Raw genomic sequence first — 27514 nt, 5'->3', positions numbered from 1 at the left:
GTTATAACAATTTGATGGAAAAAAATAAGCATGAAAATTTGAAGAGGAGGTAAGTAGGTAAAACTAATGTCCTTTTCAGATGTAATGATTTTATGTCTAGAAAACCCAAAATAATAAACTAAAAAGCTAATGTAAATTATAAAAGAAAATTTACAATTTATAAAATAAGTGGGTTTAACATTAGTGCACACATAGAGACACACACACACACACACACACAGATAGCCTTCCTATAAATGTAGAAGAGTCAGTTACAAAATATAATGCATAAATTTGCATTTAGATAGGAAATTAAAATATAAAATATCTAAGTAGAAACTTAACAAGAGAAACATAAAAGAAAATGTGGATATATACATAGGTATACTAATACCATAAATATATTTATTACAATTTTTCAACTAAACAAGCTCACTCTAAAGTTCATATACGAAAAAAAAATGTGGCCAGGCGCGGTGGCTCAAGCCTGTAATCCCAGCACTTTGGGAGGCCGAGAGGGGTGGATCACGAGGTTAGGAAATCGAGACCATCCTGGCTAACACGGTGAAACCCCGTCTCTACTAAAAAATACAAAAAACTAGCCGGGCGAGGTGGTGGTCGCCTGTAGTCCCAGCTACTCGGGAGGCTGAGGCAGGAGAATGGTGTAAACCCGGGAGGCGGAGCTTGCAGTGAGCTGAGATCCAGCCACTGCACTCCAGCCTGGGCGACAGAGCGAGACTCCGCCTCAAAAAAAAAAAAAAAAAAAAAAAGAAAAGAAAAAAAAGTACATTAGTCAGGGAGTATTTTTTAAAAGAAGTAGATGATGTTTACTCTAGTAGTCATTAAAAAACATTTTAAAACAACAATTAAGCATGTAGTACTGGCATATGAATAGATAACCCAATGGAAACAGTCTATAAAAGCAAGCAGTGGAGCCAAATACATAGTGACTAAGTGAGTGAGCTGGCATGTCATATCAATTTAAAATATATGAATTTATTCAATACATGATTTTGTTATTACTGGTAGTTTTTTAAAAAACAAGTAAGATAGTAACAAATGCTATCTCTCAAATTTTAATTTGGTAAAAGTTGTAAAAACACACATGAAATATTCATAAAAGAACTATAAGAAATTGTAAGATATGTTTATAAATTCAGAATTCTGAAAGCCTATCTTAGCAAATATCAAAACCTAGAAATCACAAAGCAAAGGTGGATAAATTTCATCACCCAAATATAAAATATTTTAGCTATTTTAGCACAATAAAATCAAACAAACAGGTGTAAACTAGGTTAAAGGACAAGAACCAGCTGGATAAATTTTTTGACATTAATGAGACCCCAAATGGACTAATTTCTTTATACAGATCTCCTACCAATCAATAAAAAGATGAGTAAATCAGTAGAAAAAAAAGCAAAATACATAAAATGCCAGTTCACATAAAGAAAATAATTATTTTTAAATATGTGAAAAGTTGCTCAAACTCAGTAAAAATAATTGGTATTCAAAACCATGAGATACCAATTTTTTGTCTTTCAAAGATTCCTAAGAATCATATCAGCAACACTAAAGAGAGACAAGCTGTCTGATACAGTACAGGTGGAAGGATGAACTCATAGATACCTTATGAATGGCAATTTGGTAATATCTATCACAATTTTATATGAACATTCCCCCCACCAACAATGCCACTTCAAGAAATCTATGCTAATATGTTTATCTTGCACACATGTGCAAAATGTGTATTCATTGTAATATTGCTTGCAATAGCAAAAGATTGGAAGCAACTTAAATGTCTATCAAAAAGGATTTACATATACAGATACTATGCAGTCCTTGATACAATTTCAAAACACAAAATGTTTGTGAAGAAAGGCAAGATCCATGTTTGAATAATTTAGTAACTTTTGTAAAAAGTATGTGTGTACACATATACACACTCTATATACACACATATATGCACAAGTATATGCATACATAAACACACATATATGGAGGGTGTGTGTGTGTGTATCTTTAGAAGGATGCACAAGCCTAGCTACTAGATACCAGCAGTAGGCCCTGAGGGAATAACCTTGTGTAAGAAAGGAATGTCATTAGGAGGAAAAATTTTATTTTCCTGAACACTCTTTTGTACCTTTGAACTTTTATTGTGTGTATATATTAATTATTCAAACATATTTCAGGAAGCTAAAAACCAAGTCACTAAAATGAGTTTGAGTGGGAAACTGGAGGGAAAGAATTAGAAGCACCAGAAATTTCTCCTATCAGGGTCAAATTCTGAAAGGAAAAGTACACTCTTGCTTAATGACTCTGCACATTTTCTGGAAAGAGCATCCATTAGGGAATCATGCAGGGAAATATTAGGAAGTAGGGATTTGTTATCAAATCTATAGTCTTAAAAATTAATTGTCCTTAATGTTTATAGTGGAAAGACTGAAGAAATTTAAAACATAACCCTTAGCTATGTCTAAGACATGCAGTTATCTAAATGGTAAGAACCATATAATTCTTTGGAAAAATATGATTAACACAAATGAAACCACTAGAAAAAAATAAAAAGCATTATTAATTCTAAGAAATGATGGTTCTCTGGTGCTAGAATAATTCGGGGAGGTCTTAAATGGAAACAAGAATTCAGCTAGTAGGATTTGTAAGAGGGCATTTCAGGTGGGGATAACAGCATGAGCAGAGGGTTGGAGGAAAGAATTATCTTGGTGCTTGTGGGAGCAATGAAGAAAAGTGTTATGAGTTATGCAAATATTGTAGAGAATTTAAAATGTGCTTGAAATTCTACATTTCAGCAATGTATATTCTAAAATGATGCATCAAGAAGATCAGGGAGAAATGCAAACTGTACTAAAAAATGACAATTATAATTGTAACCACTGAAGTTGAAAATGTCAATAAATAAGTAAGTTAGACCACTGTCTAAACAGGCATTTTAACACAATGGCTATGAAAATCATTCCTGGGCCGGGCGCGGTGGCTCAAGCCTGTAATCCCAGTACTTTGGGAGGCCGAGACGGGTGGATCACTAGGTCAGAAGATCGAGACTATCCTGGCTAACACGGTGAAACCCCGTCTCTACTAAAAAATACAAAAAACTAGCCGGGCGAGGTGGCGGGCGCCTGTAGTCCCAGCTACTCAGGAGGCTGAGGCAGGAGAATGGCCCGAACCCGGGAGGCGGAGCTTGCAGTGAGCTGAGATCCGGCCACTGCACTCCAGCCTGGGCGACAGAGCGAGACTCCGTCTCAAAAAAAAAAAAAAAAAAAAAAAGAAAATCACTCCTGGAACCAGAGCAGGGCTCTGATACTAGTTCTTGGCTCCATTCCTCACTGCCAACTTGATCCTGGGCAATGTACTTAAAGGTTTTGATTCTTGGTTTCCTCAGCAGTCAAATGAAAATAATAATATTTATCTCATAAAGGTTGTTGAGGTAACTTATTTAGTAAAGCAATATATGTAAAAATGCCTTAGAGCTTAGCATACAGTTGACCCTTCATAATTGTTGGCAGAAGAATGCAGTGGGCTTTTGATTCATGCTGTTTAGATTCACTTATTGACTCCAATACTTACTAACTTAAGAGGATGGACAATTAAGCTAACCGCTCCATGACTTATTCCTTCTCCCTGAAATTGGAATAACAATAGTAACCAACTATATTAGTCTTCATCACAAACTACCACAAACTTAGGAGTTTAAAACAACACCAATTATTAACTCCCAGTTTCGTAGGTCAGAAGTTGAGGTGGTCTTGGCTGGATTTTCTGCTTTGAGTCTCAGAGGCTGAGGGCAAAATTTTAGTAGAAGGACATTTTAGATATTAAATAAAAAGTTTTCAAAATTCAAAACAAAGTTTTAAAATGCAAAATAATAAACAATCCCATTATTACAAGATAATAAAAAAGACTACATTTAGTGTTATTCGTTGCTTGACAAACTGAAAGATGGACTAAAACCTCTAGGTAATTTAATGGGGATGGGAGATGGGGAGTGAAGAGGATCAGGTATTAAGAAAAATTCTTTTGGAGTTATGTATATTACTATTGTCTTCTTATTTATCAGTATCATTATCTTTCATCATCACTACTGTGTGTCCAGTGCTGGACTAGGCCCTTTTGTGTATCACCACAACCTACCACTATGAGTTAGACAGTATTATTACCTTCATTTTACAGATGAGAATACTGAGGTTTGGTGCTTAACAGACTTTAATTTAGTTAAAGGAGTTAGAATGATAGAGACTATAGTCCAGTTCAGATATGTCCTGAATCCAATGTATACCTGAATCCAGGTATGCTCCAGAATCCAAATTGATAGTCAACGAGATTAATTTTTTAAAAATTGTCTTAGTTAATTTCAGCTGCTATAACAAATTACTATAGACTGGGTGTCTTCAACAATAAATATTTATTTCTCACAGTTCTGGAGGCAGGCTGAGAAGTCCAAGATCAATGTACCAGCAGATCTGGTGTCTGGTAAGGGCCTGCTTCTTGGTTCATAGCTGTCTTCTTACTGTGTCTTCATGTAGCAGAGGGCAGAGAAAGATCACCTCTTTGGTGTCTCATCTTATGAGGGAACTAATCCCATTCATGAGGGCTCTTCTTATGGCCCTATTGCCTCCCAAAGGCTCTACATCTAAACATACCACAGTAGGTTCTTAGACTTCAACAAATGAATTTGGGGGCAGGGAAGGGAGTTGTGCAGGAACATTCAGCCCATAACAAAACCCAGTGAACTTTTTATAGTCTCTTTTTCGTGTTGCTGCTACTTTATTCTGCTTTGTTTTAAAGCATCATTTTCAAGTTATTTCCGTTGCAGCACTAAATATTAAGTATGGTAACAAGTGTTCTAAGAAAAAGTTTGTCATAGTACAAAAAGGAAAGTCTGCAAAATGCTGGATTAAATATTTTTGAAAAAAAATTTTAACCACAGGACCTTTCAAAGTATTTAATATACTAACATTCACCACAAATCTCTAAGAGTCTGCTTTGATATGCAATGTCTCCCCAAATTATTTTACCATGGCTTTTTTTCCCCCCAGAAGCCTATTAACATCTTAGGGAAAAGGAGGCCTGCAGAAAATAACTTGAGAAGCACTGTCTTTGAGGGATGTACAGATTCATTTTCGGCTCCTATTAGGAGAAGCTATAAAACTGTAGGCTGGATCACAGTGATTAGCAAAGGTCCCTTAGCACTTTATGTGAGGTAAAAGATTCACAATAGAGTTTCATCCTTTTACTTTTTAAATTTTATTTTATTTTAAATAATTCAATTTCTGCTGTCTTTTAACATCTCTTATATTCCACTTCTGAACAGGCTATGTGTGAGTGCAGTAAGAGTGAAATGAATCCTATCAAGGTAAATTAGGTAAAGTGCCTAGAATCTTCAAAATGAAAGGCTTATTGGTAGATGATCATTATCAATAAGTGGTTAAAAAAAGAGGGGATGATTATGAATATGGAGCTACGGATTTAAGACTATGTATCAATTTTTGATTGAGTAGAGATATAAAACTGGCAACATCTTTCATAAGTTGTCTATGGGGTAATACAGAATGTCATCTACTGTCCCCGCACCAAGTATTTGGGCATAGAATGTGCATTGTAATGTACTTTTATGCCCACTAGAGTTTTTAAAAACCCTTCTTTAGATTAAAAGAAAGATACATGTTTAGAAACATACACTGTTGGCAAAATAATTTAACTTCTTAAAATGCTCATTAAGGTCAAATACTATCAAAAAAGTGGAAATAAACGGGATAAAATAGAAAACTACACAAAATTCTTAACACACTCCTTTTTTTTCCTTAAATATCTCATTACAGAGAGACTGGTTTCCAACTTTACATTTTTAGGATTTAGTACTATCCTTTACCAATAATACCTGAAACTAATATCAGACATCTCATTTCAAAAGTTAAAGTGTACTTTAGGATGAACATGCCACAGGGTGACTGAAAACATACTTTGAAAAGGAAGTAATGATGATGCATCAGAAAGTTAGAATTTGATTCCTTGAAACGATTTGGCTACAACTCTGGACAATACTGTCTTATTCTAACATCTGTGGCTTTAGGCACATAAATAGACAGTAAATAAATGAATCTCTCTCATTCTCTTAGCAAGTTGAGTTTTTTTTTTAAATGTGTTTTAACCCTCCCACCAATCGTGAGATCTGAACAAACACTGTTCTGAAAGGTGTTTTCTTTTTCTTCCCTTTCCTTCCTTCCTTCCTTCCTTCCTTCCTTCCTTCCTTCCTTCCTTCCTTCCTTCCTTCCTTCCTTTCTTTCTTCCTTCCTTCCTTCCTTCCTTTTCTCTCGTTGTTTGTTTGCCAGTGATACAATACCTTAAACCCTCCCTAGCACTATTCAGCATTACGGTTCCATTCACCTTGCATTCTTCATTTCACTTAAAATTTCAAAAGGAAGGTAGAAATCGAAGTTTAAAGGGCTCAAAGAAGCAAATGGAGATATAGTTCCATGGCTAATTGCACTCTATTATTCTTTTCTTAGTAGATTCACCTTTCAACTCTTTGCCTTCCAGAATGTTTCTCTTTCAATTTCTCTAGCTCTGTGTTTCTGTCTCTCTCCCCACCTCCCTCTCTAGGAGCCAAAAAAAAAAAAAAAAAAAAAAAAAAAAAAAAAAAAAAAGAAAAAAAAGCCCTGTTTCATTTTGGTACCTGTACCTGCTGGAATTGGATCCATGTACAGTAAGCAATCTTTCTAACCAAAAAACAGAGAAGAAAGCACAATTGTAAGCCATGAGCTGTATTTTTGGTTCAATCACTTTCATTGCAAAAACCAGTCCATTTATTTTGGCGGATAGAAAGAAAATTTGATCCACCTTATTGATGCTTCAAGAGTCTGTCCCTGCCTTTTATGTTCTTGCACAGTTCCCAAACTCGCCCCACTTCTTCTCTGAAACAGATGTCCTGCCTAACGAGATGTATGTCTCCTACTCACTACCACCCTTTTGCCCTCGTGAACAGATGAGCCCACAACCCTCTCTTCCCAGCCCTGGAGCTAACTAAAATGTAGACAGAACAGCAGAGCAGCCCTGTCTTAGCTGATTAGAGTCTTGTTGATGACTACGTTGCCTTTCCTAAGAAATACGGGGCAATTCACTTTGCAGGGTTCTGTCTCTCATACAGTTTTGTGCCCCAAGAGCCACTTTTCAAAATCTCTTAACTTCTTTTCCTGGTTATACTGAGAAAGGAAGTTCAAGGGAATCCTTAACGTGGTTAATTATAAAGTCAATGCTGGAATCATCCAAGGGACTCTCGGCAGCAAGGGTGCAGCTCTTAACCCCACAGTCTCCAGCACTTGTGGAGAAGGTACAGGCAATGCAGGAACTTCAGAGGTGGTGGCAGGTGCTAGGTGCTAGGGTGTGGCTGCAGTTGTCTCCCTCTCTCTTACAGCATAAGGAGCTGAAAGAGGAGGGGAGGAGGGAGAAAACAGGGAGAGAGAGCAAAAGAGAGAGAGAGGAGGGGGAGACCCGGGCAGTGAATAAGAGGGCGGGCGGAGGGCGGGCGGACGCCGGGGGAGTGGGGAGCGCGCCTGCCAGGCTCAGACTCACACGCACGCCGCCTCTGTTTGTACACAGTGCGCTCCCGGCGGCCCGCTCGCTTCCCTCCAGCTCACGCTTCATTGTTCTCCAAGTCAGAAGCCCCGCAGCCGCCGCGCGGAGAACAGCTAGAGCCGAGCGCCCCGTCCGCCCGTCTGCCAGTGGGTCTGCCTGCCCGCGCAGGAGACCCGGGGCGGTCGCGGGAGCCCGGGCCCCGCCCGCAGCGCCTCTGCCGGGACCCACCCGCAGCAGAGGACTGAGCCCGCCGGCAGCTCCTCGCAGCTCACCCACCTCCGCGCGCCAGAGCGCAGGCAAAAGGGGAGGAAAGGTTCCTCTCTTCAGTCACCACTCTCGCCCTCTCCAAGAATTTGTTTAAGAAAGCGCTGCGGAAAGACAACGTCTTCTGGCATTCTTTAGTAGGGGCGGAGTCTGCTGCTGCCCTGCGGTGCCACCTCGGCTACACTGCCCTCCGCGACGACCTCTGACCAGCCGGGGTCACGTCCGGGAGACGGAATATGAAGTGCTTGGTAGCCGTCTGGCTCTTGGTCGGGGTCGGCCTCTGTGTCCCCCAGTTCGGCAAAGGTGAGGCGTCGGGACCCGGGCCGCTGGGTGAGGGATGGGCTGGGAGTCCCCTGGGAAACGCCGCGCTGGGGGCCGGAGGCGGTCCCTCGGGCGTGCCAAGGGTGGCGAGCGCCGCTGGCGGCGCGGAGGAGGCGTCGAGTCCTGGGTGCCCCGAGAAAGTGCTTGCAAAGTCTGAGCAGAGTGCGCGGAGCCGAGCGGGGAGAAGGGTGCGGGTTACCGGGTGAGATACAGGAAAGAGGAGGACGGTGGGGAGCGGTAGAGGACAACGTCCGCAGGAACCAGCTACTCCGTGGCTCACTCGGCCACTGGGTCTCGGCGCAAACCCTCCCTAGGCAGTGCGGGCGATGTTGACTGCAGACGCCGGGCAGGGCTTTCGTGGGGGCGGGAGTGGGGGAAGCCAGTGAGCCCGGGCGTCAGCTACTTGATGCGGGAAAAGGCTGGGGAGCTGCAGGGCCGTCCGCCCCCGGGTGCGGTGCTCTGGCGCAGGGCCCGGGCTGAGCCGTTCGCAAACCCAGACCGGGCGCTGGGCTTTTTGGCCGCGGGTGAGGTGGAGAGGAGTCTGACCGGTCACTTCGGCTTTCTCCTGCCTCCCCATCCCAGACGCGCAGCATCGATTACAGCAAACCCCAGGAACCCGCCCCTCCTATTCTGACCCCAGGTGCCTGGAGCTTAGCTGCGCACCCCATCCGGGTACCAGTGTTAACTCTTAGTAATGGGGAATAGTGCGGGGCAAGCCACCCCTCGCGTCCCCGCCCAGGAGCGGAAAAGTTGTAAGAGCTTGTAGAGTGATTGATGCCTTCTGTGAATTGCACGAAAAAATAAAAACAGAAAAATAAAAATAAAAGAAAATTAAAAAGAAAAAAAGCATTTAAAAGAAAACGCAGGACTTCGACGAGTGTTCTGCTGGGTAGTTTAGGCGACTTCCAGGTCCCCTGCGAGGTGCAGCTTGTCCATACAAACCCTTGTCCTGACCCGGGTCTCGCCGCCGGCCAGGGCTGAAGTTGTCGCCGGAAAAGGGCAGCGGGGGAGGCAGGGTGTGTGGGGAGGCGAGTGGGAGCTGTGCGTGGGGGAGCTGTGCCACTCCTGCGCTCACAGATGCGGGCGGCCCCTTATGAGGGATCCGCGGGTAACAGAATCCTCTGCAGACAGCTTCAAGTGGAGAGCTGAGTGAACTACAGGGTTTTAAATGCTGTGCCTATAAAAAAGGTAGATGGATTTAAAAATGCGTCGACTCCAATCCACTTGAGATTAGATAGAGTATGAATATTCTGCACCATCCATCCATGCACCTATCCATCTGTTTGACTCACAAGCAAATTGTGGACTCTTGGGCGACAGTTTGCCCAAGAAGCCGGGAGTTGCTGGCCAGATGCCCTCGCAGCTCTGGCAGTAGAGATCCATGGCCGCGACTTGCCTGGGCCTCCCTCCGTCCCCCAGAATGTGGTTATTTTCCCCCAGCGTGTAAGCGTGTGTGTAGGTGTGTGCCTCGCCTGCGTTTACAAAGTGCCCTTCCAGTTATCAGGCAGAGGCAGCCCCTCCACTAAAGGTTAAGAAATGGTAATGGTTCCAGTAGTTGCTCGACCGAGTATCCAGCGATATGAAAAAGAGAGTGCTTCCACGGCTGCTGTTTTTCCTTTCTCTCATTTCCCGTCTGGATTTCCTCTGCACTTTGATCTATTAGCAGGAAGGGAAGGGGGAAGGACTGCAGGCACTCCCCTCTCCTCCTTCTCTTCCCCGCCTACGTTTCCACCCCAAATACGAAAACACACTCATCCACTCACACGCATTGTGTCACCGCCACCACCATACGTCCCCGCTCCGAGGTGGAGGGCGGCGCGGGATGGAGGAGAAGATAGTGCGTCTAGCCTATGTGGCCGCGCTTGCCTGGCTGGGTCTGATTGCCGGAGCCCTGGGGCGCGGCGAGTCCCGGCTCGCTGCAGCCAGGAGCCCTGTCTCCTGAAGATACCTGCGCCGAGGGCGCAGCTTACTTCGCCAGACAAGCCAACCATGGAGATGTTGCCTGGACTCTCCATCCTGATTCTCTTAGACGATGCTCGGGAAGCTGGATACTCCATATTCTTCAGGAGATTTCTCTCTTTCCCCCCCCAGCTAGCCTGTGAGGACAGGGGAAAGGCTTTAGGAAAAAGAAACAGACCATTTTGCATTAGCCCTTTCTGTTAAAACTTGCACCTCTCTAATTTTTTTCCCCCTCACCTCTGCAGAAGGCAGAGTACAGCTTCCGTGACAGCTCCAAACAATTAAACTTCGGACAAACTTATTGAAGCCAGTGCTAACACAGAATTTTCCTTGCACTCCTTCCCGCCCCCAATCATTAATCTCATGTCTTTTAGAAATTGGTGTTTTCCCTACGTATGGGTTGCAATTTACTTGCATTAATGCCTGGGATTTGATAAGGATAATGTAACTCCTTTTATGAGTCGTCTTTATTTTAAAATTAAAACAATGCATCAGTCAGATTGAATATTTTATTAACTATTAAATTATTCATGGTATGGGTTGCTCTAAAAAATTCAATAACATGCATACAGTTGCAGCAAGCACGTGACATCTTATGCAATCTGTCCCTGTGCCTGCAGTTTGTGCCTGAAGTCTTTAAGCAAATGGCACCGTCTAAAAATGTCTAGACATGTCCTAAATACTATGAATCATTGGCATTTGCATTTTCTTTTTTTAATCAATGGCGATTTTTAGTTAATTCTACATGAGAATAAATTAATACCTGAATAGTCTCACTCCAGATAACAACACTAACCTTTTATGATTAGTATAGTTATATTTATACAGAAATAAGGAGTTTCTTTTATGTTGTTATAATATTATGATTACATATTGATGTCTTCATTGCCTAATTTACCTGATCATTAAATTTTATACTTTAAAAATAAATGCTAACTTCAGAGTCAAGGCAAAACATGTAAAAATAATTCTGAAATATCAAATTAAATAAGAATTAAGTGAAAATAAAGTATTCTCATGTGAAAGTTTGCAATAATGCAAAATTTTGGCCATTGTGGTGATACAACACACAATTTTTTCCTCTGGTTCTGAAAAAGTTTTTCTGATTTTTCTGAAATGTTTCCTTAGAATTAAAATGTATTTGGTTTAAACGTATATGGTTTTGGGAAAAGACTTACAATAATTTAAAAAATCAGGAAAAAATTGAGATGGTCTATTTTTCCTTCTTTGATCTTGAAGTTGCAAAGATCTTCAAAACTAGGCAAATGTATTGTACTTCTGAACATTTTTCTAAATTAAAAATGTAATTTTCTCAAATATATTGACATCAATGTTCATATAAATCATGTATTCAAAATCTAGGGTATTTTAAATAAATATTTAATAAAGTTTTCTTTTCTCTCTAGATACATGTGATTTTTTTCTTCTCATAAAATTATAGCAATGTAAAGGGAAGGAATAAGATATGCATGACTAAAATAAAGTAGCATGGTTACTCAATACCATTACAAAATATAAGCTTGACAGTTTTTAAATTAGTAGTACCAGCTATTAATTTTAGTAATTTTAAGATAAAGTTTTAATTGGGTAAAACTTTTCATTTTTGAAAGATTTTGCACAATGGGATGAAATGTATATGTTGTCATTTGTCTACAATTTTTAAAAACTTGCCCCCTTTGAGAGTTTCTTGAAACCTAAAAAAGTAATTCTGATAATTGTTGTTTACTGCACACACTTGCAGGTGCAATAGCTTTGAGTGAGATTATGATGTAATAGGGTCATTGTATCTCTGTCAAAGAAACAGTGCAGGCTTCAGAACTCAGTTTTTTTTGCAAATTTTGCAAATTTTGCAAATATGTGTTTAGTGTTATGGCTTCTATCATAGTTAATCATTTACTCTTTATTTGCTAAGTAGGTTGAAAATTAACATTACTATTTTAAAAAGCAGAAAACCAAAGCTAAGCCATTCCTATTATTATTTTTAAGGAAGATGTGTAGCATCTTCCTTCGATGTTCTATGGTTATAGACTATATAAATATTCCTCTAAAATGATTTCTTCATTTTTGTAATGTTGTTTGCTTAATCAAAGCAAACATGCATTTCTAGACAGAGTCAAATGGCTGCCAATGTGAAGTAATTATTAAAATGTTTCTCATGGTTTCCTATGTAATACAGCAATAATTTAAGTACTACAAATACTTAAACTGAATGTATTACCACTTGTCACTGAAAATACCCCTAAAAATCTTTGATTTGAGCAAGTTGTTGAAGGGAAAAGTAGACTAGAATCAACTGTGCCCTCACCAGCAGGTGTCAGGATAATCAACGAAGATCTTTTAAAGAAAAAAATAAATAAATAAATAAAAAGGAAAAATAAAAGAAGTAAAGTCATAAATGTGAATCTGCAGATCCACGTAAAGTAACTTTCTACTCTCTATGAAACTAATGTTATCAGTTAGTTTTCAGCGCTTCTCTGAAAAAGAAAAAAAGAGGGCGTTGTAAGGTAGAATCCTTCTACCATAAGATTTTAACTTGGAAACACAGACATTCAAGTGCACACTTAGGTTGAACTACTACTTTTGAGGGAGTCTTCTGAGTACCTTCCAAGGAAAAACACGGAGAGCTATGAGGTGTTTGTAGTAAAACAATTATTAAAGAAATTTATACCATCCTTTCTAAGCTTATTCTTCATATGAACTATAAGTTTCATAAATAGAAATTCTGTTATATTGATTTACACAGACATATACGCTCAACTGTTTATTCCTGTGCATCTATTGCACTGGAAAGAGATGAGTGCTTTTATTTACTTTTTTTTGTCATTATGGTAAAGTGTATGTTTTTTAGATCTTGCAAGATTCTACATAAAACAAGTCATGTGGCCAATAGAGACAAATGTCATGATAAATGAAGCTTTGTTATACCCCATTTCAGCCAGTTATTAATTTTTATATATGTGCCTCATCTGTATTAACTGCTGTCAGGGACTTGAACTAATTTATTTTGATTTCAATTGACTTTTCACTGATAACTTTTAGTTCTAGCATCTGCTGATGTAGTCCTCAAAACTATGTTATAGATTCACCATTACACCCTTTTCAGGAGTTTTTTATACAGTCACTGACATTGTGCCAAATAGTCGGTTTCCAGTGGCATTCTTTCTGTGTCAGAGTTCTCCTAAGATAAAAATTTCTCTCTCCTTCATTCCATCTCTTTCTCCTCCTCTCCCCTCCTCCCTCATTTCCTTGGTATATGGCAAATAGGACACAACATCTACTGTAAAATTGGTAATGATATTTTGTCATCATTAAAAGATCGCAAATCTTTGAAACATTGTGAAACCTGTAACTTACCTTTTTGTGAGGAAAGACAAGGAAGATGATAAGCCTCTGCCTACCAAATCTGAAGTTTAAAACATAAGTGAAAATAAATTGGGATCTAAATTATGGAGCAACTCAGGATTTTACACCTTGATTTGATCACACTGTCCTGCCTAAAGCTATCAAGTATACAGTAATTTATATCCACTCCACTTGTGGAGAAGCCGCTTGCCTTGAAGCTTCGTCCACATATAACATAGCTGAGAATCTAGGAGAATCAGAGACTTCTGACCACAAAAATAGATGTCATATTTAGGTCTTAGGTCATGTATCATAGAAAAGCTTATTTCTCTTGGCTTTCAAGTTTCTGGGCACTCTATAAACTGAATCCAGAAAGTGAAAAGCATATGTGGTAATAGGTCAGGCTTAATCAGAGCAGTAAAACATGCCAACTTTTAGGCAAAGAGGAGTATATGTAAAAACAGTGATACTTTGTAGTACCAAAAACTGGGTACCTGCAGTTGGGGGGTAGAGGGTGGGGGGTGGTAAGGGTGTCACCATATAAGAGAATGCAATAACTGGTGCTAATGTTGGTTTTGCATCCTAGAGAAAGCCTCATTGCAAGATATTCAACATTTTGGGGGTGCAAATGCAGTTAAATGTACACATTATTAAAAAATACGGTTTGGTCAAAAATGTTTAAGCTTGAAAACCTGCTTAATGATGAAATAGCTAGATATCTGAACAATGTAGTTATTTAGGACTTTTCCCTTTGTGTCAGATAAAATGTTGGTATTTTTAAATTATTTTATCCTAAGGTAATAAAGTTTTACAAGACACAAAACTCAATTTTGTAGAAAAGAAGCAGACCTTGCAATGTAGATAAAATTTCCTGCAATTATTTGGTTATATTTTAGAAAATGTGCTGGTTATTTTGTTTTAAAATATGCATTATTATAGTGACAGTAACTGTGTAGGAATTGTTCGGATTTATAGTGTGTGACTTAGAATGCAGGATTTAAGTACAAGAATTTAGGTGAAGGCTTTTTAAGCACTAAAGCACTTTTGAATGTGATTGTTACTATGGAGAAAGAAGATTGACTTAGCTTTGCCTTTTCTCTTTTCTAAAACAGGCTTGTATCAAAATGATTGATCTCTTAAAATAAGTTAATATGATATAATATTTTATAAATGGGAAGACCAAGGTTTTAATCTCCTGTTAGAGGCTATATGCTTGATTTGACGATGATAATCTCTAAATGGGGTTAGGCCACCATGCATTCCTTAAGGTTTGTGCTTGGTATTTGACAAAGCGGTATATTTTGGGAATGCAAAATAATCCTTTAAATCCCCTCTTGTACTTTAGGTCAGGGGAACCATTTCGATTTTACTGATACTGGGGATTATATGAGGTCAGCCAGGATGAAATGGGCTCATGACACAAGCAGAAAAGTCCAAAACAATTGAGTGGAAACATTGGAGAATGTATTTTATTTGAAATAAATGGATAAATCCCTCTCTATAATGTAGAGTTGTCACCCCACCCCAGGCCTGAGCCTTAGGTCTGTGCTCACAACTCTGCTGCACTCTTTTTTTTTTTTTTTAATCACATTTTCTTTCCAAATGCTATATGAACTCTCATTTTAACTATGCTATTTTTTCTGTTTATTTATCTTTCTATAGTTTAACTTCTGTATTATAAACCCTAACTTTTTTGGAATGTTGTTTACAGACAAACAAAAACCAAATTACCATTCACAGTGCTTTAGTGTTTATATGCCAAGTTCTTGTTTCATGTTTTGTGCTTTCTACAGAGCTAGGGCTTAGAATAGTACCAGGCAAAACAAACAAGAAAACCCAAACAGACACTTAATATAAATTGAATTGAATGTAGCTACCCACCCCCATCAGTTTGCCTGCAAAAGTACTTGCACATTTTAAATAGCAGTATGTCTCTTACATATAAAAATAGGTCAAAGTAGTTTCAGGAACTTTAAAAGCTTTGTTTCTCACTTTCTTACATAACTATTCCTTATAATGTGTATTGTAGAATGAGCCTACTTTGAAAATATTTCTCAACAGTCCTGCAAGAGCATTGTTGATAATATAATATTCAAGTGCAGGCAGGATATAAAGTACTTAACTGTGTTTGTAATGAACCTTCAATTAAAAGAAAAGCTGCTTCCAAGTGATTGTTCCCTTTTTTAGGTGCAAGGTTCTGACACTTCTAAGTTTAATTTTGGCCTAGAAACAGTTATTTTTCAGGCATCATTCTGTGTTTTTTCTTCCTTTTTTTTTTTTTTTTGTTGCTTTCTTTTAATCGCTTAAGGACCACCACCATGTCAGCATTAAGAGTCTTAGATAAGTTAACAAGGTGCATCCATTCTAATATCTTTCAAGTCTAACATGCATTGACTGCATACGATGTGCTCCACTGTTCTAATTATCATCTTTAATTCTCAAAACTGTTGAGGCAGGTGCCATTATTATTGAAATATAAATGAGAAAATGGAGATATAGAGTGGTTAAATAACTTCCCAAGATCATAGAGCTACTAAGTAGCATGTTAAAATTAGGATCTATAGCTTGTCCTCTTCACTATTACAGGGTGCTCTGTATCAATGAGTGACACATCTTGTATATCATGGAGATATTTTGTTAAATGATTTTATTATTTGTAAAACACACACATTTTGCCTAACCATTATTTAACTAGTAATTTTAGAAGGATTAAATTATACTTATTCTCTTGGGACAATAATTTAAAATTTTCAAATTTAGGTTGGTAAAGTGTAAAGTTCTTTTTTTCACACTCAGAAATGAAGGAGTATGCTCATTCCTTTGGTCAGAAAGTGTTACTATATTAGAATGCATCATTGGTAAGAATAGTGAAGATGGAAAGAAGATGAGCACTTGGGAAGTGGTTTGAAATATATTTTCTTTAAATCTTGCCATTCAGTTTGATTTCAGCGTGATTTTTTGATTTATTTTAATTTTCTAGGATTTCATTTCTCCTCTACATTGTTTCATTGCTATTCAATGTGATGTGTAGGAGCGTGCTTTCTCTGTAATTTTCAGATACATCATATAGTACAAAGTGACTTTAGAGGTTAACAAGGTTTTTATTTCTCCTAGTGTAATGAAGATATTTAATTTGCCTTACTTCTCATGCTCATTTAATTTTATTTCCACATAACCCCATTAAGAAGTTTTAGCCAAACAAAAGCACCAAATAGTTTCAAACCACATCAATTAGAACTTTTTTTATGGTTTATGTGAAGAATTATTCAACCAAAATATGGTTTATTTAAAAAATGAAACCTCAGACTGGATTAATTTTAAGTATTTTACAAAATAATGAGAATTATGCTGTATTAATCCATTTTCACACTGCTATAAAGAAATACCCGAAGGCTGGGCACAGTGGCGCACACCTGTAATCCCAGCACTTTGGGAGATTGAAGCGGGCGGATCATGAGGTCAAGAGATCGAGACCATCCTGGCCAACATGATGAAACCCTTTTTCTACTAAAAATACAAAAATTAGCTGGGCGTCGTGGTGTGCGCCCTTAGTCCCAGCTACTCAGGAGGCTGAGGCAGGAGAATTGCTTGAACCTGGGAGGCGGAGGTTGCAGTGACCGAGATCATGCCACTGCACTTCAGCCTGGTGACAGAGTCTCAAAACAAAACAAAACAACAACAACAACAACAAAAACACAAATACCCAAGACTGGGTTATTTATAAAGGAAAGAGGTTTAATGGACTCACAGTTCCACATGGCTGGAGAGGCCTCAGGAATTTACAATCATGGTGGAAGACGAAGGGGAAACAAGAACCTTCTTCACATGGCAGCGAGAGAAATAGTGAAGGAGGAACTTCCAAACACTTATAAAACCATCTAATCTCCTGAGAACTTACTCACTATTCAAGAATAGCATGGGGGAAACCCCCCCATGATTCAGTCACCTCCCTCCCTGGACACTTGGGGATTACACGTCCCTCCCTCAACATATGGAGATTGCAGTTCCGGATGATATTTGGGTGGGGACACAGAGCCAAACCATATCATATGCCGTCTAATATGAGCTCATCCTCATCATTTTCTTCCTTGGCATATCTGTAAATTGTTTAACAGTTGAAAAGTACCTCCACATGCATTATTATATTTTTTCCTCCAAAATAATAAAACAGTGGTTAACATTTTATAAGCATTTTCCACTTTAGAAAACATAAGTATTTTCCACTTTAAGAAACATTTCTACTTTAGGGAACATAAGCACAGAAGATATTCTTAATCTAATTTAACAGATAAGGACTTGAGATTCAAAAAAGTCATATGACCTGGAATTGAAGGAGTGAGTAGTTTCAATTTGAATCTATATGTTCTGATTCCAACTTATTTTTTACTCCTTTCTCCTGTACTACTTTACTTGAGGTAATTATAGTTGTGCCTTTTTTTTTTTTTCAGTTTTTGGACTGGAGATGAAAAGGAGAGGTTGGCATACTGCTTGCTTTTTCAAAAACTATTTCAAATTGCTTCTCAACATTAACACTTTCTTTCTTTCCATTAGCATGTAACACTTTCTTTCCCCTTTGGAGCCCATTACTAACCTTCATAACATGTTTTATTTCCTCAGTGGCTTCAGAACCTTGTTTCTTCTCCATCATTCGTCCCCTTAAAAACTTTCACATATGAGCTTGTAGCCCTTTTGACATTCTGATATTAAACTTCCTGGAAGATCCCAACATTAATGATTTCCATCTCTATTTTTCAGTACCTACTGGCAATGCTATTTATTAGATTTTCACATCACATGAAATTACTCGGCTACCAGTACTTTAAATTTCTCAGAGTTTCTGTCTCTTACCAGAATTTTCTGCCTTTTACCTTTCCTCACCCTTCATTCCTACTGACCCTACTCTTGGTCACTACTCTAATTTCTAATCCTTCTTGTGTCTTTTTCCCAACCTGGCCTCTGTGGTTATGCATTTCCAGAAGTATTTAACCACTTACAAATTTCTCTATTGATTACACCCATTTTTGCTTTATCTGGATGATTTCAACATTTTTGCTTTATGAAATCTTGAACTAAGATAATTTCTAAAGTCTTTTATCCCTCTCTGGCACTAAGAAAATGAGTACTATCAAAACGTGATGGCATCTATAGATCCTAGTAGGGCTGAAAGATTGAATTGGGCTTTTAAAGGGAATGAATAAGAAGACAGGAAGTGACGGTTGGAGGAAGATTTTGGAGATATTGTAATAATTCCAATGTAATTAAAATTTTGGTAATTATAAACATGAGAGTATGGCTATAGAAGTTATGTTTCAGGAAGCGTAGAAGACATGATGATTGGAAGAAAATTGGCAATGAATGGCCAGGTGTTGGAAAAAATCATCTCTGTGGTTATTAAAATCACAAAATATTGTGCCCCAAGAAATGTTGGGGAGGATGACAGCAAACCAAAACCAGGAATCTTTAAGGAATAAGGGGGTGTAGTTCAGAGATCTGGAGTACTTATACTAAGAAATGGTAGAGTAGCAAAGATGACATGAAATTAAAACTGGGTGTTTTTAGAGAGAGAGGAGGGAATATGTTCTGGACGTGGCCTGGAGCAGCAAAGGAACTGGTACCACATGTTCAGACCCAGAAGTGATATGAGAAACAGTATCCAGTTAAGAGGGCTGCAAGGTAAGCAGTGTCTTGGAGGAGAGCCGATTTACTCTAAGCAGATGACAGATATATAATTGTCTAGTCTCAGACATTATTCTCTTTGACAGTCTTCATCCTATAACTTTTGACACATTACACTCTTAATAATAATGGATAGGTCTCACTAAGAGCAATGCTTTTAAGTACATATAATATGTGTTCATAGAAACAGCTCTTTTAAAACCCACAACAACCTAAGGGGTTATTATTATCCCTGTTGACAGATGAGGATATGGACTGGGAATAGAATAAGTAATCAGCACTCAAAACTAGGTCTTATAGATCCAAATCGAGGAATCTTTTCACTGAAGCACACTTACAGAGAAAAGCCCCAAATCCACGGAAGAATTCCTTCTAAATTTAAAACACAGCTGGGGGATAGGAAGATATCTGCAGTTGTTCCCTGACCTACTTTATCTTGTTCAGATGGCTCTCTACATATTTTGAGGTCTGCATAGTTTAGGTTACTAGGAATGTCTAATATGTCTGCTTGGCGGTTTTAATTCTTGCCCATCCTTGGGTTATTTGTCCAAATGTTCTTACTGTAAAGCAATTAACATTACCAGGGGAATAGTTTCGTCTCTCCTTTTAATATGCTCATAATTGTGTACCTTGTACACAAAGTTCTTTTTTTCCCTCAAATCTACATGTTTCAAATATTTGTAAACCATAATGTTCCTTTTTTACTCTCTGACATGCTGAAGTCATACATATTTTTTCCTTTAATCTGTCCTTGTAAACCACTCCTTTCATCATTTTAGTTGTTTCATTTGGAATCCATCCAAGTAGCCTACATATTTATTCAACAGGCTTGCCAAAAACTCAACAGAGAATTCTAAGGATGTGCTTCTCTAAAATACTGCCACATACATTAGTCTGTATTTTTTAATTTTTGAAGCTACATTCTGAATTTGTAATCTTTAAATTAACATTAAATCTCAAACTGAGATAGTTTCTAAAGTTCTTTTCGCATCGCTGGCACTAATAAAATGAGTACTATCAAAAAGTGATGGGATCCATAGATTGTGGTTGGACTGAAAGGATGAACTGGGGTTCTAAAGGGAATGAATAAGAAGACAGGAAGTGATGGTTTATTGTTTAATTTATTGTTTTGCTAGTTAGTTTTTTCTGTCAGGCCACACATTTTCAAATGATATGTAAGTAGATTGTATATCATTTTTCATAATTGTATGCTGCTTTTCCCTTCACTGGAATTAACTTATTTTTTTTTCACTCTGCATTCAGTATAATTGTTATTACTATTATATGAGGTATGCTTTCCCCTCATAGATATGGAGTAACCTAATTTCATTTCTTACACATAATATTATTATGCTATTTATTGTTATTTTGTATCATGTACATATGTGCTAAATAATAATGCAACACACGAATTTCTGTCCTTAGCTTTTTTATTTCATATTGGTGGGGGGTCTTTAAGTATTCATGATCTTGAAATTATCATTTCTCTCTCTCTCTCTTTATTTATATACATTATATATATATACTTCTTATCTATATGTATCACCTTCTATATGTTGCAGATTTTCTGTTTCTAACTCATCCCTCAACTTAAACTGTACAGCCTGGAGAATCTCTCTCTGGTCATCTTATCCAAGTAACTCATGCTCACATACATACACATCATATTTCCCTGTTACTATTCTATCACTGTATCATAATTAAATATATTATAGCACTTTTCAAAAATTATAGTTGTATAATCATTCATTTGCTCATTTATTTTTTATCTTATTTCCAATAGACTGTAAGCTTGATGAAGGCAGGAAGAATATCTCTGTTCCTTAGTGTGTATCCAGCTCCAAACACGCTACCTTACATTTAGTAGGCACTCAATTAATATTTATTTTCTGACTTTATGTATGCATGCATGAAAAAACAACTGTGCTGGTATATAAATCTTTTTATGGTTAAAAATGTGTTCCTTTGATAGACTCATTAAGTTATTTAATAAATTGTTATCTACTTGATGCACTGATGCATTGACTTGTGAATCATGGTACAAATGATACATTATTATAAAACAGTAAATACTTTTGTAGTGGCAAACTCTAAGAGCTGAATAAATAAATGACCTACTGTTTCCATAGCTGTCTGATTTATAAACAGTTTAAAAGGAAGATTCGGGTTTTATCTGTGGTTACCAAATTACAATAAAATAGTTGTAATACTATATGGGAGCTAGACAGTAAAGTTTTATTTATTTATTTTATTAGCCAGGTTTGACAGGAAAAGTATGTGCAACAAAACAAAGTACTCAGTGGTGTTTTAAACTATCATATGAAGGAGCTGCAGGTAGCCCTCTGATCTACTAATTGCCCCAGTGCCCTGATAGTTCTCCCATCAGCTTCACCAGCAGTAACTTTCCTCCAAGCATAACTTCTTTCCCTCCTCCCACCATGCAGTCACACCTGCTCAAATCAGAAGTACTTGGCAGAGAGGAAGAGACAACACCTGGGAACTGTGTCTGCCTAGGAGCTGAGAACCTTCTAAACAGATCTGTTTAGAGTTGTTTGTGTAATGACAGTCTGTATGTCACTGCAAACTGCTGTTTATTCCCCTTTAGGCAACTGTATTTCTACCTTTCTTAAATGCCTCAATAGTTCTAAAACAATTTATATGTTTGTTACCCTGGTAATTGTGTGATTTCCACTTCTAGTCTGAAAAGTCTCAAATAGACATATTTTTCTAAAAAGGTATAGAGTGGAAAAAGGTGTGTAAAATAAAAACTGTAAAATCTAATACTTTGCTCCGGTTTATGTGATAAGAAAACGCTTTTGGCAATTATTGTTGTTTGGTTTGGGGAAAGGCAGTTAATTTCTAGTCTTTCTTTTAAAATTTCAATTATTTTGTGAACTATAAGCAAGTATACACTCATTGATGAAAAGGTATAATGGTGACATATTGGTGTCTGTATTTTGAGACTTGTTTAGATAAACAAGTGTCTTTAAATATATGTTTAATCATAAAATTGATCATATCATACTGGGTTTGGGGGTTTAATTTTCAATGTAATTATTATGATAAATGCACATAACATGAAATTTACCATGTCAATCATGTTTTTAGGTGTACAGTTTAGTGATATTAAATACATTTATAATGTTGTGCAACCATTATGACCATCCATCTCCATAACCGTTTTTATCTTGTAATGGAGAAACCCCATCCATAGTCATTAAACAATAATTCCCCATTTCTCCCTCTTCCCAGCGCCTGACAACCACCATCCTACTTTTCGTTTCTATGATTTTGACTACTCTAAGTCTCTAAGTACCTCATGTAAGTGGAATCATACCATATTTGTGAGACTGGCTTATTTCACTTAACATAATATCTTCAAGGTTCATTTGTTTTGTAGCATATGTTAGAATGTTCATCCCTTACAAGACAAAATAGAATTCCTTTGTGTATGTATGTATGTATGTGTATGTTGTGTTGTCCTTCCTTTTTAAGGCAAAATCATACAGTATTCCTTTGTGTAGGTATGTATATATGTATGCATATGTTGTGTGTGTATGTTTATATGTGTGTATATGTGTATGTATGTGTTTATATGTTTATAATATATATGTATATATTCAAAGTTTTTGCTATTGTGAATAATGCTGCTATGAACATGGCTTTACAAGTATCCCTTTCAGAGTCTGTTTTCAATTTTTTTGTTATATACTCAGAAATGTAGTTGTTGTATTCTATGGTAATTCTATTTTTAATATTTGGAGGAACTTTCATACTGTTTTTCACAGCAGCTATAGCATTCTACATCCCCATTAAGAGGGCACATACTCTACAACTCTTTTTATTTTATGCTTTTTAGGTTTTTATTTTTTTTTTTTTAGTAGTCATCTTAATGGGTGTAAAATGGTATCTCATTTTAGTTTTGATTTGCATTTTCCCAACTATTAGTGGTGTTGAGCATCTTTTCATGTGTTTATTGGCCATTTGTATATCTTCTATGGGAAAACATCTGTTCAATTCCTTTGCCCATTTTGAATCAAGTTGTTTTTGTTATTGTTGAGTTTTAAAGTTCTCTATATATCCTGGATATTAATTCCTTATCAGATATGCTTTGCAAAATTTTTTTTTCTCATTCTGGGGGTTGCCTTTTTATTCTATGGTAGTGTATTTTGATATACAAATTTTTTTAATATTTATAAATCCAATTTGCTTATTTTTTCTTTTGTTGCCTGTGCCTTTGGTGTCATATCAAATAAATCATTGCCAAATCTAATGTTGTGAAAATTTTACCCTATTTTGTCTTCTCAGAGTTTTGAAGTTTTAGGTCTTAGAATTAGATTTGATCTGTTTTCAGTTAATTTTTGTATATGATGTAGGTAAGTGCTCAGCTTCATTCTTTTGTATATGTATATTCAGTTCTACCAGCAACATTTATTGAAGAACCTGTCCTTTCTCCATTGGCAATCCATATTGAATGACTTTGGCACGCTTGTCAAAAATCCTCTCACCATATATGTGAAAGTTTTATTCTGAGCTCTCTATTCTATTCCATTTGTTTCTGTGTCTCTGTTCATGTCAGACCACACTGTTTTGATTACTGTAGCATTGCAATAAGTTTTAAAATACAGAAGTGTGAGTCCTCCAGATTGGTTCTTCTTTTTCAAGATTTCATATGATCTTAGGATGGTCTTTTTTATTTTTTGTAAAAAAAAATCCTGGAAAGTTTCAAGCCCTCAACAGATTCCACAGTTTCAAAATAGTTACATTAGACAAATTCTGTCAGTGCAATTGTTGCCTAGGTAGGGAGGCAGATTCTTGGTGCTTTCTACTTCAGAATCTTCCAGGAATCCTTTTACCTTATAGTTGTACTTATTCAACAACGTTATATTAAGTTCAGATAGACAGATGTAAGAAGTGTTTTGAGTGCTAAAATTACAATGATCAAAAAGCTGAAAATCTTTTCTCACATAGAGCTTATATTGTAATGGAGAGAAATCAGAAAATAAGTAAATTATCTGGTTGGTTGAAAGGATGTGGTAGGAATTTTTAGATAGAGTCTTACTCCGTCATCTAGGGCTGTAGTGCGCTGGCACCATCTCAGCTCACTGAAACGTCCACCTCCTGGATTGAAGCGATTCTCATGCCTCAGCCTCCTAGCAGCTGAGATTACAGGCATGGGCCACCATGCCCAGCAAATTTTTTGTATTCTTGGTAGAAACAGGGTTTCACCATGTTGGCCAGGCTAGTCTTGTATTCCTGACCATAAGTGATCTGCCCACTTCAGCCTCCCAAAGTGCTGGGATTACAGGCATGAGACACCGCGCCTGGCTCAGATTCCCTTTTTATATTGAGTGCTGAGATTCAGTCTCATTGCTCAAAAATATTAAGGAAGTGAGGTATTGCAAATATGTTTTCTCACATTTTATTTGCCTTTATATTGCACTTATTATGTTTGTTTAAAGTTGCTAAAGTTGGCTGCAATGAGCTGTGATCACACCACTGCATTCCAGCTTAGGAGGTGACAGAGCGAGACCCTGTCTCAAAAAAAAAAAAAAGCCATTAAATTTTAAACAGACTTATTTATAAAATATGCCTGTGTTTCCCCTTATGATTTCTGCTGTTGGCATTATATTTAAGTGTATAAGAAATGCTATTTGTTTTTCCTGCCAAATGGTTATCTGTGCTTCCCCACATGACTTAAAACAACTGTTAGAAAAAGAAACATGTATTATACGCTAAGTGCTATGATATAATTTGCATATTTTCAGGGACTTATTTAGTAAGCCATTTCTCTATTAGTGTGTCAGTAGTACTTGGTTTTAACTATTGTATTTTGTTATTGTCATGTGCGTCCCTGTGAAGAGACCACCAAACAGGCTTTGTGTGAACCATAAAGCTTTTTAATCACCTGGGAGCAGGCGGGCTGAGTCCAAAAAGCGAGTCAGTGAAGGGAGATAAGGGTGGGGCCGTTTTATAGGATTTGGGTAGGTAAAGGAAAATTACAGTCAAAGGGGGGTTGTTCTCTGGCGGGTAGGAGTGGGGGAGCTTTTTGAGCCAGGATGAACCAGGAAAAGGAATTTCACAAGATAATATCATCGCTTAAGGCAAGGACTGGCCATTTTCACTTCTTTTGTGGTGGAGTGTCATCAGTTAAGGCAGGGCAGGGCATTTGCACTTCTTTTGTGATTCTTCAGTTACTTCAGGCCACCTGGGCGTATATGTGCAAGTCACAGGGGATGCGATGGCTTGGCTTGGACTCAGAGGCCTGGCAGTTATATGTCTGTGCCATTGTGAATAATTATTTAAAATATATCTGAATATAATTTGCTAATATTTTTGTTGGGACATTTGCATCTATTTTCAAAAACAACATGTTATGCTAACTTTATTAAGCTTGGTATTGGAAAAAATATCAGATGGGTAGAATTACTTGGGGAGGTTTTCTTCCCTGAAACGCTTTAAATACTGCATAAGTTTTCCGTTCCTTAAGTTTTGAAATAACTCATTTACTAGCAGTCTGATCTGTTTGGTGGGTACTTTTGTGAATACTGTTTCTAGAGTCTTTCATAATTAGTAGAATACTTTCTTATTATCCCTTTTCTGTTTTTGATAATTTATCATTTCTGATACAATAGAACATTTTAACAATGTTTTCTAAATTATTAGCACATATTATGTGTAGCATTAAAATGTTCACAGAGAGTTACGTATTTATAGAATAATGTGAAAGAAAAATGTACAAAGCAGATCATAGATCTATATAGAGGATGGTAATTATGAAGTAAAGAAGTAAGCATTAGACAAAGTAAAGCTCCTAGGTTTCAAGAGTCAGGATTTTCTGCTTCAACAGATTACTAACTTTGGTTTTCTCATGTGTAAAATGGGGATAACAATAGGGCCTGACTTGTAAGGTTATTATGAGGGTTTAATAGAGGCTATGTGTGTAGAACCGTATCTGTGGCCCATGATGGATGTGATGATGATCATGATGATGATGATGACGGTGATGGTGGTGGTGGTGGTGGTGGTGGCGACAGTATAGTATCTCCAGTGCTGTAGCACACTGCTTGGTACACATTCTGATTTTAGAAAAATTATTGGTAAATAAACTGTTGTTTTTCTTTATTTTATTTTATATATATATATTTTTACTTTTTGGCATAATACTTATCAAAAAGACTTCAGTCTTTGAGCTATAACTTTCTGACATATTGGTGTATTTGTGTTGGTTAAGAGAAAGATTTTTCTAATCAGATAGACTAGGAATTGGATCCTGGATGAAACATTTACTTGCCCTGATACCTTTTAGAGGCTATATACATAGCCTGTTTCCTCATTCCTCAAGTGTGGATAAAGCAATAGTAATCTAATAGAGCTGTTGTAGACATTAAAAGATATAACCCATGTAATGTGCTTACAAATGCTGGCACAATACAGGTCCTCAATACATGTCAGGTATTATTATTTTCTTTGTGGTCTAGCTGTTAAAAGGGGACAGTTATTCTGAGACACAATCTAAAAAGAATGGTATAGGCAAGGTATAGGAACCTGGAATGTTCTGAAAAATTGGCTTATCCACAAAGGTTTTGATGTGATAGAATTGATGTGATATATATTTTTATTATGTTTCTGACTTTAAATTATTGCATTTTGGGAGTACTTAACTGTAATAGAATATTAATGTCCCCTAAGTCACCAAGTGCTCTTTGCTTTCTTTTTACTCTTTCCACCTAGATGTGCTTACTTTTCATTCTGAAAATAGACTATAAGTTGTGTCTTGATTTATGACTTATAACAGAAGCTACTAAAATATCTTAGGTTGTTTTTATTTTACATTTTGCTTTAGAGGTCTTAATTGTAAATATGGTATAAAAGGAAGATTTTTTAAAGGTAGAACTCAGGATGTTAAAATGAAAAATAATTGAAACACGTTCTTGTTTTAGACCTAAGTTTCTATGCAATAGGACTAGATTTTAAAATGAAGGTGGCCATGAGCATGACAATTTTTTATAATCTACTAGTTCATGATTGATTGTTTCTGTGGTCAGTACTTAGTATTCAGAAAACTCTTTACTACTTCCTATCTTTTAGCAGTTCAAATTTATTCAAATATCGTATATACCTAAAAAATGAATAAGAAGTGCATATTGCACTTAGGATTTTAATATACAATAATTGTTGGCATTTTAAATAATTTATTTTTGCCACCTCCTCCTCTCAAAACAAGCAAACAACAACCCTCAAAACCCAATACTTTCCATTAAGAGAAGCTATTTAAGTTAAATATAAAACATAAATATACAAACATGTTTTAAGGAATGGTATAACACTCTGTGGTTTCCCAAAGACCAGACTGAAAATATATATGAGATTAATTAAGTGGTTT

The 27514-nt window shown here is 37.1% G+C and overlaps 1 protein-coding gene and 1 long non-coding RNA gene across 4 annotated transcripts in view; one reads left to right on the top strand and one right to left on the bottom strand.

Moving 5' to 3' along the window:
- The window catches only part of LOC106998830 (uncharacterized), a 44238-nt gene extending 36263 nt beyond the window's left edge, over nucleotides 1-7975 (bottom strand). For both annotated transcript variants that reach the window (XR_013418176.1, XR_013418177.1), the window contains exon 1: nucleotides 7843-7975. This is a non-coding gene — a long non-coding RNA (uncharacterized LOC106998830). The remainder of the gene's footprint in view (nucleotides 1-7842) is intronic.
- Nucleotides 7562-27514, top strand: part of EDIL3 (EGF like repeats and discoidin domains 3) — a 455143-nt gene continuing 435190 nt past the window's right edge. For both annotated transcript variants that reach the window (XM_028849561.2, XM_001082527.4), the window contains exon 1: nucleotides 7562-8133. In XM_028849561.2, the coding sequence (XP_028705394.2) occupies nucleotides 8067-8133 (67 nt within the window). In that variant the 5' untranslated portion in view covers nucleotides 7562-8066. The remainder of the gene's footprint in view (nucleotides 8134-27514) is intronic.

This window comes from Macaca mulatta, chromosome 6 (genome assembly GCF_049350105.2).
Source record: "Macaca mulatta isolate MMU2019108-1 chromosome 6, T2T-MMU8v2.0, whole genome shotgun sequence".
Lineage (NCBI taxonomy): Eukaryota > Metazoa > Chordata > Mammalia > Primates > Cercopithecidae > Macaca > Macaca mulatta.
This window is presented reverse-complemented; position numbering and strand designations above follow the sequence as displayed.